General features: G+C 41.1%; 1 protein-coding gene across 3 annotated transcripts in view; it reads right to left on the bottom strand.

Annotated features, from left to right (window-relative positions):
• The window catches only part of MND1 (meiotic nuclear divisions 1), a 38,121-nt gene extending 21,213 nt beyond the window's left edge, over positions 1 to 16,908 (bottom strand). The window contains exons 1-5 of one of the 3 annotated variants that reach the window (XM_068942337.1): positions 16,775 to 16,848; positions 15,912 to 15,981; positions 14,698 to 14,763; positions 13,814 to 13,871; positions 11,796 to 11,944 (exon numbers count right to left, since the gene is read on the bottom strand). In XM_068942337.1, the coding sequence (XP_068798438.1) occupies positions 11,796 to 11,944; positions 13,814 to 13,871; positions 14,698 to 14,721 (231 nt within the window). In that variant the 5' untranslated portion in view covers positions 14,722 to 14,763; positions 15,912 to 15,981; positions 16,775 to 16,848. Of the gene's footprint in view, positions 1 to 11,795; positions 11,945 to 13,813; positions 13,872 to 14,697; positions 14,764 to 15,911; positions 15,982 to 16,774 lie in introns of all 3 variants that reach the window. The other 2 variants (XM_068942338.1, XM_068942339.1) reach the window with 2 other exon arrangements.
• Positions 16,909 to 17,162: the final 254 nt, after the last annotated feature.

Below are 17,162 nucleotides of genomic sequence, written 5' to 3'. Positions count from 1 at the left end.
CTAGACATTAATTTAATCAAGTCCCCCAAAGGGATGTTCGTACTTACTCTGCAAAGGTCTTGTGATGTTTAGCGGTACAACCATGCAGCATTTTTTTGTGTGTTAAGTGCTACATGCTGATGATAACTATCAGTTCCCTCACAGGCCCTAGGGTCTGGTTTGTATCAAAGGATACAGGGTAGATGTACACAGGTTATTTATAATATATTACGCGAGCATTATTGTCTTTGGTAAGATAATGATGTACATTTGGAAGAGGAATGCTCATACTTTAACCCTGACACAAAACAGCCACAGGTGTCAATTAGATACCCCTTTCTCTTCGTATTCAAAATCTGCCTGGCACCGTTCTAACTCTACACTACTGGTTTCTTACTCTCCAGTTAAAGGTTTTGTTGGCTGAATTCCTTCTGGCTTCTCATTCGCAACCGCTCTAACCACCAATATGCCACCAAACATGCAGCTTGTCTTCCTAGCATATTAAAATATCTGCAAACCTGGTGCAAGCCATGCGCACCCAGACCCTAGTGTGTACACTGGACAAGAATCAAACCAAGGTCTCATACGCTAACCACCAAGAGCGTTCACAGCGGTTATCCCATTGTCATTATGGTCTTAAAGACAGATATCGTATGCTCAGCTTGCTTCAGCCAAAATACTCAGCCAAAAATGGTATGAAAAACTACTCACTGTGGCACTACAGAAGAATTCCAGACATCCATTTTTAATTGTTCATAACTTTGTGAAATTATTTACTTTGGGTTTGAAGTTCTCTATGCTTTGTTTCAGACCGGAGGCAAGGGCTCGTTTGCTTTTAGCTTAAAGAAAAGCAGTGTTAGGGTGACATTTGCAGTAGATTGGTATATTGCTTTCCTATGTTAAATTGAATTCATCACTGGAAAAATGAGATGGAATTGACAGAAGGCATGGAGAAGTATTTTAAAGCATTTTTCTAGATTTTTAAAGAAAAATTTAAAAAATGAAACTTGAACATACATGAATAAAATACGTACAGTAAAAATACCAGGATTAATAGCCAAAGGACAATCCAAAAATATTGAAAACAGATCTACTGTGTTAAAAGGAAGGCCCAGAACTCTGTTAAAAGAAACCACTGAGTAAATACGATTGACTAAAATGATAAAACAATTAAAAAACAAAACAAAACCTGGCACGAACGCGCAGAATTGGTTTGTGATGTACTGCACAAAATAAACAAGCAACTACTACTTTTTACACACGCAGTCACAAGTGCACGCTTGCCAGGGCATCCGAGTACAGTGCAGTAACATTCAAGCTAACCAGTAATGCTACTAGCACGCTCGCAGCTGACGCAGAGAGTTACCTACCGCGACCGGCGGCCTCGGCACTGCCGCTCTGGCCTCCATAGGCGCGCACGCACCGTTCACGAAGGGCCGTTTCGTATACGCCCCACACAAACAGCGAGCTGAACCAAAGCAGAAACAGGTCCCTACTCGAAGTCTGGAAGGACTTTCTGTGCCTTCAGCGCAGCACAAAGCAAAACACTCGCTTGCTATACAAATACAGGATTTATTAAAAAAAAAAAAGTAAAGTTTGAGAGAGGAAAAGAAACAGGTAATGTCTTACCCAGAAAGTCACTTGAGCAATATGAAGTAAGGAATGAAGTTGGCTGGGACTTAGAAGGGGTATGGGGAAAGCAACTGGGAGATAGGGATGGTGTTGAAGAAATACCGGTCAGAACAACAGGAGAGATGCAAACGTTATCAAAGAACTTCTTTTAACCCAGAGAGTGAAGAACTGACAGTAAGATTTTTACAGCAAGGAAACACCATAAAAAGGATGAGCAGTAGACTGTAGAAAATAAAGAGGAGAAAGATTTAGGGCCCACCACATACCTGTGCTCACAAGATATTTTTTCCTAAATACTACATTATAGGTATACTGGAGCAATGGTCGAGACAAGAACTCTCTTCTCTTTACACACGGTGCAAATTTTACCAGAAAAGATTGTTCATTTTTAATGGCTCTAATGCAATCTTTGAAAGAACCAGTTCAAAAACTTTAGAGATTATGGGTAATAAATATAATTTGCTAGAGAAAAAGGAGATCCCCAAACCCCCAAATTAGTTTTATTTCCTATACAAAATGAAAGGCTGGCAAATTGATGCTTTTAACTGAATTATACTTGTTGCAACATATCATGCAATTATTTCTGCCAGTGTGCATGCTGCACCTTTTAAAGGAACTATTAGAGAGGTACTGAGAGGGTTTTTTTTGTTTTTTAATTTTCATTTGTAACTTCTGTCAGTCATTAAAAAAAAAAAAGTATTGGAAACTCAAGCTAAGCGCAGATTTTTTTTTCCAGGGAACTGAATGGACAGATACCTAACTCTTCATACCGTCAGCCAGTGAATCCCTCTCAGGCTTCTGAAACCAGAGTTCTCAGGTCGGATCTCTGCGCTCCTCACTAGTGTGCTGGTGTTCTGCAATAGTATTCCTGTGAATAACACGGATTTACTTGCCCCTCCCACAGGCACATCACCCTCACCACACTAACCACAGTCCAGTCACTGGAGCGAGAACAAGTGTTTTTAATTTTCCTGGTAACTACATTCTGTGTTTCAAAATTAAATTTAGGCCTACAGCCCTGATCTCTTCAGCATGCTAATACATTACAAGCAAGGCAGAAACATCACATGGTAGATCAGGCATGGCTCTGTTCTCAAAAGAGCACTTCGAGTACTAGACGCGTCCTCCTTCCTGTAACTACTTTTGAATACAGAAACAAGAACATGCCCAGTGGAGAGAAGAAAAAAAATGAGCATTCGTATGCCACAGGAACTTGCATGCATCCGTGTACAAACCTTTTATTGTTGTCTCCAGTTCTTTTAAAAATTATATATCTATAATAAAAGCCTCTACCCACAGCAGAAAGTAGTTTTCAATTCAGTTATTTTCCCCTTGTATTACATCTGTGACAACTGTTAACTTAAAGTTTACTTAGAGAAGATGCTTTGCCGCAAGCTTTTGTTTTTTGCACAATTCATTCGCAATACCATTTGGCAAGTACTAGTTAGGCAACAGAAAACAACAACTCCAGGCCAATCTCTGTAATAGACAAGTGGTGAAAGAAACAGTTGTGCAGGCTCAGTGAAGGAACTCAAGTTCTCTGGCTGCTTGCAGAGTTGGTGTAACTGGCACGACCCGAGGGCCGGACGGCTGTCTGCTCAGATACCAGGTATGCCAAATCAACCGGGTGGGGGGAGGAGGCAAAACCATCTCCTTCTTCCATCTTGCTTCACAAATGCAAGCAGTCTAAAAGGAAAAGCTGAAAGAGCCAAAAGGCATCCACATAATTGACAAAACTATAGAAGATTTTAACATCTGGACATGAAGGATTCTCACTGTACATTAGTATATTTACTGAAGCTATGACGTCTAAGGTGATAGTTACCATGTCTCTACAAAGCAGAAAGAACACTGAAAAATATTCTCCCCTGAAAATAAAGCGAAAGAAAGAAAAAAAACCCCATGATTTTTCCCTAAAGGGCTTTTAAAAATTGCTGTCCTAATCATCTGGGTCGTATACTGACAATGCCTTCAGGGACGAAGCACAGGCAGTCCCAGGTTAAAACACAATATCCATCTGATATTCCCTGAGCTCCAGTCTTGCCTAAAGGCTACAAAAAACAATTCAAAATGTTATTTCAGAGACTTAAAAAAGGGCAAATCCTACACTGATATATTATCAGGGAAATAAAAAGGATCAGTAAAACAGAGCTATCAAACGTCAGAGCTTTGACAGCAGTCTTAAAAATTATGACATTGGCATAAAGGGTAGATATGTAAGTAATCCACAGATAACCAAAGCCTCTCAAAATCCAGATACGAAGAGCAGACTTTAATGGAACTACAATGCATTCCATAATAATCAGTTGTTTTACTGTGGCAAGGAAGACCTTCCGCCTAAAGTATCCTGCTTCAAACTACCTTCACACATTTTGGTTTTACAGTCCGGTGAACAAATTGCTCTCATTTCATTTCCTTCAGAAGAAGGAAATACTAGGAAGTAAGATTTCCAAATAAACTGAATGGTAGTATTTTTATTTCTACACGCATACTACTTTTCTGAAAGAAGATTAATTAATTAAATGACAAGATTTTAAGGTGAATGTCAAAGTCCAAATTAAGTAAGACTACAACACAGGAAATCTACATCTCCAGGAAATCTAGCTTTGAAAGCTAGTACTGCCTCATCCCCCAGGTGGAAGCTCCTGGCCTTATAGCAGCGACAAACTCGCAGGTTTACCAGCCAGCACAGGCCGTCTCCTAAGAATTAACTTGCAGCAGGTTGGTGGCTTTCTGCTAACGTACTGAACGGGTGACTCACGTCTGCCATGCCTATTGCGGGCCATGGGTGGACATGCAGGGCAAAGTGCTGCATCCGTGTCACGTTTGACAGAGGTTTGGAGATTAGAGCCCCACGGTTTTTCCCCAATTTCTTTGCGTTCAGGTCAACAGTTTCATCAAAATGTCAGAGGTGAGCAATGCATTTGAGCCAGCAGCCAGCATGCAAACCATATACTCTGAAAAGGAAAGGTAAACCAGGAGATGTCACTACCTAAAAAAATTCAGTTGCACAGAAAACACTGTTAGAAAAAGCTATTATTTTTCCTGCATATTACCAGAACGAATGTAACTACCAGGACACAGTAACAGCACATCCTTTTTAACAGAGTAGGATTCTTCCTTCAAGTCTAGTTTATAATCCTGACAGTTACTACAGAGACAAGTTTAAAAAAGCAAAAACAAAAAAGCCCCCAACAGCCCTTGCCCTTCAATTAAGCCAGTTTTAGCTTATGCTCATCAAGAAGTCAGGAAAGGAAAACTACATTTCACAGTTGCCATTAATCTAGTTACATATTAACAGCTAGTAAAAGCGAAAGCATGAAATTCTACTAATGAACAGAGAATTAGGAGGTTGTTTAATTCTAACAGAAGCCTCCAGAGCACCATATTTTTAGAAGTCGCCTGCCATGACAGCAGTAACTAAGCATTCCCCGCAGAGCTCTGCAGCATGCCATTAAACATAATTCCAGGAGGCTTTAATAAGTTACAGCATTAGAAGACTATTCTCTACTTGACATTTTAGGACTTACTAAATTCGGAATCATTTCAAGACATTAACATTTTCAAAACGCAAGATGCAAAGAGGTAACAGAAAAACCTGGACTGCTTCAAATAAAACCATTTTGAGCATTTTCCAGGAAGAACTGGATCCAGGGAAGAACTTTTACGGGATCAACAAACATACAGCCATAGATATCATCAACATATCCACAACGGTTAAGTGACACAAGTTCTCAGCCTCTCTTTTTCAGGGTACTTCCTACTGCTCCAACTCCCACTCAGAGGCATGAAGAAAGTTAGCCAGACGCACCGAAGTGGCTCCACAGTTGGCCATTTCTTTATGTGTCTAGTCTTTTTATTTCAAAGAAAACGTATAGGTCTGTGAAAGCCTGCAGGCTGAAAACAGGGAGAAGTCACTCTAATTGCCTCTTTGGGGAGAGTCATTACTATTTAAGAGAAAAAAAAGAGAGCCAGGAGGGAATGGAATCACTCAGCAGGACTGGGACTGCTAATTATCAGAACGGCCAAGCCAATCCAAGGAAGAAGAATATAAAAGAGTAAAAAGCTAAGTTCCTCAAAAATGAAGGAACAAGAGAAGCCCAGCTTGGATATGGGAAGACTGCCATACGTGCTTAGCCAACACACTGGGATCCTGCATAGATATTATGAATGGGCACTGAAGAGATACATCTTCAGCAATTAGACTCTTTTCCTGGAAAAGGGCAAATTAGTGTCTTTTTCCCAGTCTAATAAAACTAAATGTTAAGCATACACGCTACAGCAAAAAATCCTAAATAAATAATTCCTAACATAAGTTGCATACATTAGTTGCAGCAGTACTGATGAACACCTCTGGTTTTAGAGGACAATTCTTTAACTGTGCTACATAAAATTCTCCACATTCATAAAATTCTTATTAAAAATACAGTCCTAAGCTTTTCTAAAAGATGTTTCAGCAAAGCCTAAGATTTGTGCATGTAAGATCTGTGCTTTGTGAATACGTCCTTTAGAGCCAATAAATGAAAAAAATATTTTTGAAAACATACTGAGTACTTAATTACCACAGCCATTCAGTTGATCATAACGTGAAAACCCCGTTCCCAATAAGTAAACAAACGGCTCTTGATGCATTAGGCCAGGTTCCAGAAGCACTGTGCAAGCACCTCCAGGGATATGCAAACTGTTTCAAAACGAGATGCAGCCCTGCACTATGGCACTATTTACCCCTGCTGTTAGCATTACTGGACACCACTCCCTGCTGGTGATGGTGGGATTCACATCACTGACCCAGCTGACTGCCATGAGGAGAAAAAGCAGCAAGACCCCGCAAATCAAAGCCATTTGCAGGGCTCCCTGCCCACCTCAGAACTCTCTTTCAATTGTAAATGTCAAATGCATCAACCCTGTGCTGTCCTGTATCGACACCGCGACAAAGCAGCGCGCGAAGCTTGCTTCACAGCGTTAGCTCTGACGGGCATTTCCTGGCTCATTCAAAGTGCCATCCAGTGTACCAATCTTTCTGGGATCACCAGCACCATCACACAACCCCAGGCACCATCACGTCTGTCACCTCTCGTGGAACATTTGTCGTCCCGCAGAGCCGCGGCTCAGTTCAGTACCAATTACTTTAAACCAACCCTCTTTGATCTCTTGTAATCAGGAATCAATCTCAGACCTCTGTGGGAATACACTGACAATTTAGTGAGTCAATCGGATCAAGGAGGAGGCTGCTCAGACCGAAGCAATGCGCACAGCAGCAGTTTCTTTTGCTTCAGTCATTGGTCTTGAGCAAGCAGTCTCTATTCTGCAACTTCCCATGCAGTAATCCAGTCACAATAATTTAGGAGGAATACAGTATCTGTCCAAAGGGATACAAATAAATCAAGCTGCAGCTTGAAAGAACTATCTGGTGGTTAAAACTCAAGATTTGCTATAGGCATTCTGTACAAATAAGGTCTTCTCTTTTTAGTTAAGATGTCAAACGCATCCAGGAAGCTTCAAGGCAGATTACTCACCAATATGATTATTTTTTTCCATTAACTATTTTCAAACAATGTGCATTCCTAATAAAAGCATTTCCTAATATAGCATTCCCTGAGGTTTGGGGGGGTTTTTTGTTTTTTTTTTTTTTAAGGAAATCCTTTCACTTTTCACATTTCAATGTTCATAAGTACAAACAATTTGGTACATGTGAAGTCACCGGTATTTCAACAAGTTCATTCCTGGAGAACTTTTTTTTGAAATAGCTGCCAAAAGTGAGTTAGGTCTACTGACTTCTAAATTCTTCCCCAGGCTCAATACATGAGTCATGGGAAGTGAAAATCCCTCCTCTTACCAACCCTAGGGCAGGGATTTAAGGAATGAAACATCAACTAATCCCTTCCATCTTACTCATACTGGCCCATTGCAAGGCTCAGTGGGAGAAAAAAAATTGCCAGAAACACTTCCCAAGTTTCTGTTGCTCATCTGCTTCTTGAAGGGATGATAGGTAACTGCATAAAAAGTACATCCTGTGTCCTTCTCTGAGGAGATTCTGTTTAATCTTTGTCACAGTAAAAGATGACACCTTCTGGGTCTCAATCACAGAAGCAACGGCAGCACTAGTACTGTTTGCTATTAAATTTTCTCTTGCAGAGCCTAAGAATACAGACAAATAACCCACAAAAAAGTGATGTCACAGGAAACAGGTAAGTGCAACAATTAATAATAAAACAGTAGAACAAACTGAACAGCGAAATGAACCATGTCCCAAACCAGACTAGGGAAATGAAGTCAACAGGTTACTTCCCCAAACTACTGAATTATAGTACTTACAGTACTGTCAGCAGTTACACTAACAACAGCAACAACAAATTGTTTTCAAGATGATACTGCCTCCTTAAGACCTCCTTTGAAGATCTTGGTATTTCAAGTCCCTATCGTCAAAAATATTGTATTTCGTTGTGACAGTCCTCTACGACCTTGTGGTTCAGGCACATATCCCAGTCACACTCAATGCCAGACAGTCTTCAGCATCACCAAACGTGCCAGAAAGATGCTTCTGCCTCCCTTAAGCGCTATAGTGTCAGCACTAAACCTGTCCTGTGCAACTCAAGAAATCACTCCCTCGGTTAACGTTGGCTATGGTGGACAATGTGCTGGAGAAACGGGCACTCATTACGGTTTCTGCAGGTCTCAGTCTGTAGACTTGTCAATCCCTTGAGTGGAAAAAGACCTCATTGTCATCCGGTTACTTTAAAACCATCCCTAATTTAAGCCACAGTAAAGCAGAATGCAAGCAAGCCTTTATTCACCTTATCTAAAGCAGACAATACAGTTATGAATATTTTACCAAAGTCACAGATGAAGAACTGAAAGAAAATCTAGCCTGAATCTGTTTATAGTAAGGTTACATCAGAAAGGTCACTCTTTCCCCTCATTCAGCTGACATGCCGTTTCCTTCCTTCCAGCCAGCTGTCGGGATTTTAGGCTGCATTTATGCCCTCTCTTCTTCGACAAGTAACGTCTTTCAAATTCACACGCGTTCTATAGCAATACATACATCACAACAACCACCCCAGAAAAAAAAACTTTCAAGAGGGCTAATTGTATATAACAGATTACCAGCTCTTGACTGAGACTGAACATGACTGAACATAACATCCTGGAGCAATTGATGTCCACTTTTCGCATTTTATGCATGCTGTGAAATCAGTAAGGGGCAGCTGAATGATCAGTAAAAGATGATCTGTCTGCTTACGTTGCACAGGTCATATTCTTTCTGAGTTTAATAAAAGTCTTGAGATTCCAATATTATTATACCAACAATAAACAACTCATTTTGTCAAAAAATAATTAAGCATCTGTATTTCAAAACTATGGAAACTGACTGCCAGGAAAATATTGATATAAAAATAAAACCACATCCTTTCACCTATTCTTATGAAGGAAAAAAAAAAAAACCTCTCAGTCAAGTTTCCACAGTTCTCTCAACAAAGTTGAAGTTCCATTAAAAATCTCTCCAGTAATAAAGCTTGTTTGAACAGTACACCTCAGTCCACACCCTTGCTTTAATTCCACCATCCCATCGCTGTACTGATGCGACTGCAAACAAGCTTCCAACAGCCTTCACTTTTTCAGTGATCCAATTAACAAGTGCATAAGCATAACCAAGAGGTCAAGGAGAAGCATCTGGCAGAAGACAGAAACCTTTAAAGCCAGCCACGCCACTGCGAGACAAATCTACGCAATATCCATGGAAATCTACTTAACAATTCTTTCCCTGTGGGCTACCGGAGAAAAAATCTGTAGCAGAAACTAGACAAGTAAAGATGTTTGCTGTCCCTGATTTTCAAAAAAAAAAGTGAAGAAATACAAATAGTCACCCTGGTGAGACAGCAGCACTGAAATCCTGAAGCTAATGAAATCGGCACATGATTTGCTGTATACGTCAGTTCACCAGTTAGCCCCTCCACCCTCCAAGCATCTCCCCACAAAAACAAGCTGAAAAAAAAGCTATGTCAACAGAAATAATTTGATTTCAAGCATTGTTTTTAATCCCTCTATCTCTTCCCAAGAGGATGACAACCTATACCACAGCACACTGATGATATCGTAAGACCTTCCTGAAAAAAAACCTAAAGTTTACACAACCACGGCAAGGTATAACTTTAAATATCCACACAAAAATGGCTTGCTCTTTGGTATGAACGGTGAATCAGACTTGTCGTCTACTGAGTCTTCGACAAAGTTGAGGTGTGGCTTAATAATCACAGAAGAAGTTGAAACAAAAATTTTAGGTTTCAAGAACAGTTCCTAAACCAGCCTACCCAGGATCACAAGCTATGTTAGAAACCGAGAGCACTTACGCTATGAGCAACTTAGCTAAAATATTATTAAGTACCAAGGTACAGAGGCCAAAGGTCCCTTTGCAGTCCCAACTCATCAAACCTAAGCCTCAGCTCCAGGAATTTAGAGGCGAATTTGCATTATGGAGAAGTTTGTTTTCTTCTTCCATGTCATTTTCAAATGTCTCACTTCAATGTTTGGGATCACCTTTCCCTTAGCTATTAACTCACGCCTTTTGCGAACAAAAATCTTGCCTATGGTTAAAAAACCTTGGTCACAACATGAACTAAACTGCTAGATTTTTAAACTTTTGCTTTAAGTAAAGAGGTTTGATTCTGTTTTTCAACTGCTGAAGAAAGAGACCAACTTACGCAGTTTACAAGTGATCTGGACAAGACACAGAGAGAAAGCACGTCACACAGCTTGCTACAGGCTGTGTATGGGAATGATCAAAACCAGGCAGCGTGCAACAGAAATGGTACAATAGCTTACTCTTCTCCTCTGCTTTACATGTTCTGACAGGAAGCTTTGTGATATTTGCTGACTGGATTTAGAAACCCTCAAGAAAACGCGTAAGCATTCACATAAAGAATACAAACACTACACAGAGCTAATGTAAACTCATAATCATAGACAGAAACTTTGATCATCTTGTAAAAAAATGTTCAGAGAGCTATTTATTTGAAAATGGCACCTCTCTGCTGTGCCAGCAAAAAAAGTTAGTTTTGACTAGTGAAAATCTTTCTTCCTGAAACTCTGAAACACTTCATTCTCATTAGCAATGCAAAGTAACAAATACAGTATTTTTAAGGATTCATAACATGACCTAAAAAGCTCTTCTATCAGTAAGCCCATATGTTAGGAGTAGGACTTGGTTTGCAAACAGGGGTATGGTAACAAACCTTTTTCTTTCAACTGGAACAATTTTAGTAGTACAAAATTGCTTATATCATCATAGTCTATTCCTACAGAGAAATAACCATAAATCAGCATTAAAGTACAATAACTACATGCCTATTGTAACACCACGATAATATGCATTATGTTTAATATGTATATTATGTACAGTATTACTTAATAATGTACCAGTACCTTTAAAGCAATACAACACATGTTTGTAGATCACCCCTGGATATCGATGGTGAAGCACATTATGTAGCTTCTATAAGACATTCCAAGGAAGATATTCATCAGCGTATGCCAGAGATCGTCTTGATAAATTAGCTTTAAAATTCACGATGGGACAGGGCCCAAGGACAAAGACAACAAATATCAATTCCTTCATTCAGCTACCTGGTGAAAAACTGAAAGCGTCCATGAGCAAATCATTTGCATTCAGCAAGGTCCTGGTAACAAGACAGAGCGCTTGGTGAACAAAGCTGGAATTTTGGCATGTATTTGTTCAGTTGCTCAGTTGGTATTTATGTTCTGGCAGAATAAGTAGCCTTGTCTAGGACTTGTGCGAATACACTAATAAGTTGAGTAACTCTACTAGGAAACCCAATTCCAAGTCAGTGCAAAGAGAGCTAAACTGATCTCATGTTTCAGACAGACAAAAACTCACTAGAGCAGGAATCAGTGTATTGGTACTACCAGTCAATAATAACAGCTTTAAGTCCGGTCGTGCCAGGCTCTCGGTCCATGCCTGGAAATGGAACAAGCTTATCTAGGTAAACAGAGGAGTTTCTCTTGTCTGGACGCATTTGAGTCCGCATCAAAGGCAGTAAAGGAGCAGACAAAATTGTCTGTGGGACAACTTTATATTAAACAAATCTCTATGAGAATGATTGACAAGGCTTATAAGAAAAAAGCAAGCCCAGTCAGGCAAACAAATACTTTTGCTAGTAGAGATTTACCTGAGACTCCAGTTCTTCCAATTTACGCTTCCTGGCATGAAGAGCTTTACTTGGAAAAGCCCAAAAATAATTGGAAGTTCCAATTCTATCAGTATCCACCATGCCATCATCAACTAAACTTTGCAGAATCTCCTTCACTGACATGGAAGCTAATAAAAGGAAAAATATCAAGTTAGAACTGCGTAAGGCCTAAACTATGGAGAACAATAATACCATAAGACAACACCTACAATCATCTGTATTAATATTTTACTATTTTGTCAGCTTGCTGGAAGACTTCAAGAAGACACCATGCCCAATACTTCACTTCAAAGAACAAATCCCTTTGAAATCAGTAGTTTATACATAAAGGCTGCCATTCTATACAGTCCGGTACCAGATGTTTGTAAAACACAACTCAGAGCTATCATAAAAATATACGTACATATTGCAGTACGATACCATAACACACTCATGAGAGGGCACATGGGAAGTTGTCTTGCAAACTTAATCCTAATATGTATTAGCTTTTAATTTCTTAATTAGGAATGTAATTACATTTTACTTTATAATGCTTATCAAAGCATTAAACAGCAGCAGAGACACTAAAGCCATCTGTCTACAGACTCCTGAGGGACAGATTTTACATTTGATTATACTCAGTTCAAATACAGAAAGTCATCTTCAGTCAGATCAAAACATTCATGAAAATAATTGTTCAATTCATTTTTAAAACGGTGAATGATACCGTTTTAAAATAGTATTTGCTAGAAAATGATGTCTGTTCAACAATGGAAAATACTTATTATCCCCAAATGCTGCAGATGTAAATACTTTTTAGCTTATTCATGGCTTTCAGTGTCTGACCTTCAATTTCAAGTCTAAAGAGGAAGGACCAGATCCTAGGTCTTAGGGGAACTGTTCTAGATCAGGAACACCCAATCTTTTGGAAGCTGTGGGCTAGATGCCAGTAATGGGGGCATTTCCTTAGACTAAAGCTCTACTTTTCAAAGTAAATGGGCCTTAGGTTGTGTGTCTAAATACCTCCACAATCAAGGACAGGATGAATTTGGTCTTTTCAGTTTCAAATGTATTAATGGTTTTAGAAATTCTGTACTGGCAGATCACTAAATACGAACTTCCATTGCTTATACTTGCTGTTTTGCAGTCGTAATCAAACTTATGCAGTAAGTATTTTGACAAATCAATAAAGAAAGCATCACATCTCTTTAGATACCTATAAGTGCCTCTGCTATGTGCTGACATAGTTGAAAAACATTGCTTTGCAATTTGTACGTCTGGAATTCTTTCAACAAAATTTCTTCTTTATCCATTACTGAAGTACTCTCAATGCCACAAAGATATGCTAATCAAGGACCATGGTAATTATGCAAATATAATATTTCTCCTCCCTTTTGTCAATGAACATGGAAAGAAGCAGAATGAGGAACGCATAAAACAACTCAGCAGCATAAGATAAATAATCTTGGACCTAATCCAAAACCAACGCATCTCATCAGGAAGGCTCTTGCTACAAAGACAAACCGCTTCTATGTATAGTTGTTCAGCCATTCTGCTGGGAAAACTCAACGAAACACGGTGTCCACCTGGGCTAACATTTGAAGATATATTTGTGACACTACAGACAGAAATTTAAATCCACTGTTCACTAGCGAAGTAATACATCATGATTTTCATAGAATGAAAGTTACTGGAAGTCAGGTATCTCAGAACCTATGAGAAATTCCATCCGTGTTTTATTGGTTAATTTGAATTTAGCTGTCAAATTTTAGTAACCTCCTATTTTGGCCATATTGTCCAATGTAAGTGACAAGCATTAGCAAATCAACGTAGGAGCATTCTGTTGATGGGATTTTTTTAAGCTACACCACTGCTGTTGACCAGACACTCTTCCCAGCTATTTTCCCGATTATTATTACGATCACAAGCCTAGAACTAAAACCAGGAAAATTTACACTGTATGATCTGACTGAAAAATGATTAATGGTTCAAGATAAATAAATTGAGTGAACACTTACTAATCCCTTTTTCTTTTGGAGCAATCTTCTCTATATCCTTCAACTGGAACACATCTTTCTGTGCAAAACATAAAAGACACTTCAGCTCCAAAAGACAGCATCATCTAAGCCTCAGTGGTTTTCTACTAAACCAACACGAACAAAAGCAAGTAGGAAATATAACGTCTGTTTATGTTTTGCTAGAGAAATATGCTCTACATCCCTCAATGGAATTAGAACATTCTGAGAATTAAAAAAAATTAAAAAAATAAAAAAAGATTATTATTGTAACAAGGTCTCTTCTTTTCTTTGTTGTTCTGAAGTCACCATATCTTGTCTAAAGTTAGACTGTAAACCCCTTAGGGTAGACAGAGCCAAGGCTAGACTGGCAGCACCAGATGCACTGCATTGCTCAAGTATTCAAATGTCACAATAATTTTAATAAGCAGGTGAAGCATCATGAGTTACATATGCCACCAACATAAGGGTTGCTCTGCTCTTGAATCTCCAGGTTTCTTCCACTCAGTCACCTCTTTCAGGTCTGTTATCTTTTCTCTTCTAACACTTTTGATTTCTTCCTCCTCCAATAATGTGCAGTGAGCTCATTCCCAACCTGTGGCTACAGACACAAAATAAGAAGATATTTGCCCTGCTCCCAAATAGGGAGGACGGTAAGCATTTAAGAACACCTGTGAATCCCCACTGCACAACTTCATTGGGGACCTGCCACCTGATCGCTACACACAGCGAGCTCTGTCCCACTAAGTTAGACCTTAATGACACGGGGCCTAAGTGGAAAGTGCAGCTCAATATACCTGATTCGCTTTTACCTGCAGTTAACCTCCCTTTAGCACCAGTTTTTCCACTGGATATAAATGCAGGACAGTTATAAGAAAGTTACTTACTGTTTCAAAGAAGATCTCCATCATGCGAGCTCTCTTCTCTTCAAAGCTTAGTCCTTTTTTCTTGGACTAGAACAGAAAAAAAAACACACACACACACACTCTGCCATTTGAATAATTACCATTTTGCTCAGAATTGGTATCTGATTACCCTTAATCTTTTAAAATACCTTACCGCTTCCCATAGAGCTTCCACTTCTGTCCCAAAGAAACATTACAGCAAACTAATCCACCCGCAGTAAATGAAACTGATGTACATATACTAAGTTTGGAACCGATGTTACGCAACCTAATCCATCTCAAGCCTCACTGTTTTTTGGCATACCTAAACTGTTCTTTTTTGCCTTACTAACTTAAAAATTATGTTTATACCTGTTCTCAGTAACTTGCCCAAATGTGCGATTGCCCTTAAAAAGATAAGTGATGTATTTTACGTGTTTAAAATTGTTTTTAACCTTTTTTGAGAAAGACACTAATATGAAATGTAGCCCATTTAAATTTTTTAAAGCAGTTAAAGTGTATTTTCAGGTATTAGGTTTTTCTTCACATTCCCCACCCAATTTTATAATGTCAAGGTCACGTTTTTAAAATGACGTTTACTTCTTTTCTCTGTAGTTGCGTGACCAAGCAGCAAAGGACTCCGACTGAAATAGAAGCGCAGAAATGGCTACTCACAAACTGTAACCAGTAATACAAACTAGAGAAATATCTTCCTCTGATTGCTTTCCGAGATATTATTTTGGCTTGTCCTTGTAACATTAGGATATGAAATCTTTCATGGAGAATTGGGATTTTTTTTTAAATCAGTGCCTTAACTACAATGAGATGACATTTTGAGGGAAAAAAATGTGCATAACTTCTTATAAACTAAGAAATTACATAAATGCACTTGCAAACAGGAAAAAGTTAATCTGATGAGCTCTTTCTTACAAGCAGCAAACAGCATTCATATATATCAGTGTTTGCCCCTTCCCCCAGTCTCCGGTTTGCAGGCTGTAAGACCCTGTACTGCTATGTGCAGCTAGAGGAAATTAAAAAAACTGATAGGAAGAGCAAAATAGGATGTTGTCAGAAAAAGATCTCCCTTTAAAAAAAAGACATCAATAACATTGTCTTTGAGTCAATGAAACTGGGAGATTCTAACAGATGGTATTTTGCGGGAGACGACTTGCTTTGCGACCAAGCGCCTACAGAACGACACCGATGTAATTTTTTACTTCTTCGCTGCTGCTTCTTCTTTCCTAAGTGAACTACGTGGCAGGGCAGCAAAACGTTTAAACTCTGCGTCTACAACGAAACAGCCAGACTTCAGACTTTGGAAAAATTAAAGACTAGTTTATTGCGCTGCAACGACACACAGACACGAACAAACGTGATTCAGCGTTACGTTCAACAGAAGCATCACTACACTTCTTCAGGAGCCCTCCCCTCCCTTCGGCTGTAGCCAGCGATGCCCGGCTTCAGCCCTGGTGACACGGCGACCGTTGTGGCAACGAAGCCCTGCGCTGCACCACCACCACCACCACCACCACCAGCAGGCGGTCTCAGCGCAAGCACAGCCGGACCGCCTGCTAACAGTAACCTGGCCTTCAAGAAACCTGCCGGGACCGGACCAAAAGAAAACAAACCCGAAATAACGAAAAAACCCCGAGGCCCAGACCCAGACGCGCGGCTGTTCCCCGGCGGCAGCGGCGCTTCTCCACACGCAGCGGGGCCACAGGCGGCCCCGGCCGCCGCGGCAGCCACCCTCGCCCCGTCCCGCCCCTCGCTTGCTCCTCGCCGCAGCTCAGGAAACGATGGCGCTCACGCACCGACGAGCCGCCGCTTTCCCCCCCTCGCTATCGGCGGCGGCGCGGCCGAGGCGCGGGCAGCCCTTACCGGCAGCAACGGCCGCCCCGCCCCGCCCCGCGCGCGCCGCAGCGGCTCGGCGCCCGCCATGCCCGGCCGGGCCCCGCGCCTCGGACCACGCCGCCAAGGAGGCCGGCGGAGGGCAGCGCGGCCCGGCCCGCCGCCCCCGAGAGCCGGGACGCTCGGCAACGGCAGCCCGGCGCCGGGGCGAAGGCAGGCGGCGGCCGCTTACCATGTCGGCGGCGGCCGGGCGAGAGGCGGGTTTGATTTCGGCGCCGCCGGCAGGGAAGAGGCCGCCGGGAAGCCGCTTGCGCAGCTCGCAGCGCCGCCTGGCGCCGGCAGCCGGCCCGGCCTCGCCTCCCTCCCTCCCTCCCTGCCTGCCGGCCGTGGGTGCGCGGGGCCGGCGGGCCGGGCCGGGCCGGGCCGGGCCGGGCGTGTGTAACCCGGCAGGAAAGCAGTGCCCTCGCAAGCAGTTGTGGTATCCTGCCCCTACGGGAGGGGCGGCTACCGCTGAGCTCTCAGTTCGTGTCTTTGTGCTGATGCAGCATGCTTTGGGGCTTTGTTTTGGGTTTGTTTTGTTTTGTTTTGTTTTGTTTTTTCCTTTTAAGCTGGAGTTGTAG

Source organism: Struthio camelus, chromosome 4, assembly GCF_040807025.1.
Source record: "Struthio camelus isolate bStrCam1 chromosome 4, bStrCam1.hap1, whole genome shotgun sequence".
Taxonomy (NCBI): domain Eukaryota; kingdom Metazoa; phylum Chordata; class Aves; order Struthioniformes; family Struthionidae; genus Struthio; species Struthio camelus.
Note: the sequence above shows the minus strand (reverse complement) of the source record. Positions and strands in the feature narration are given on the sequence as shown.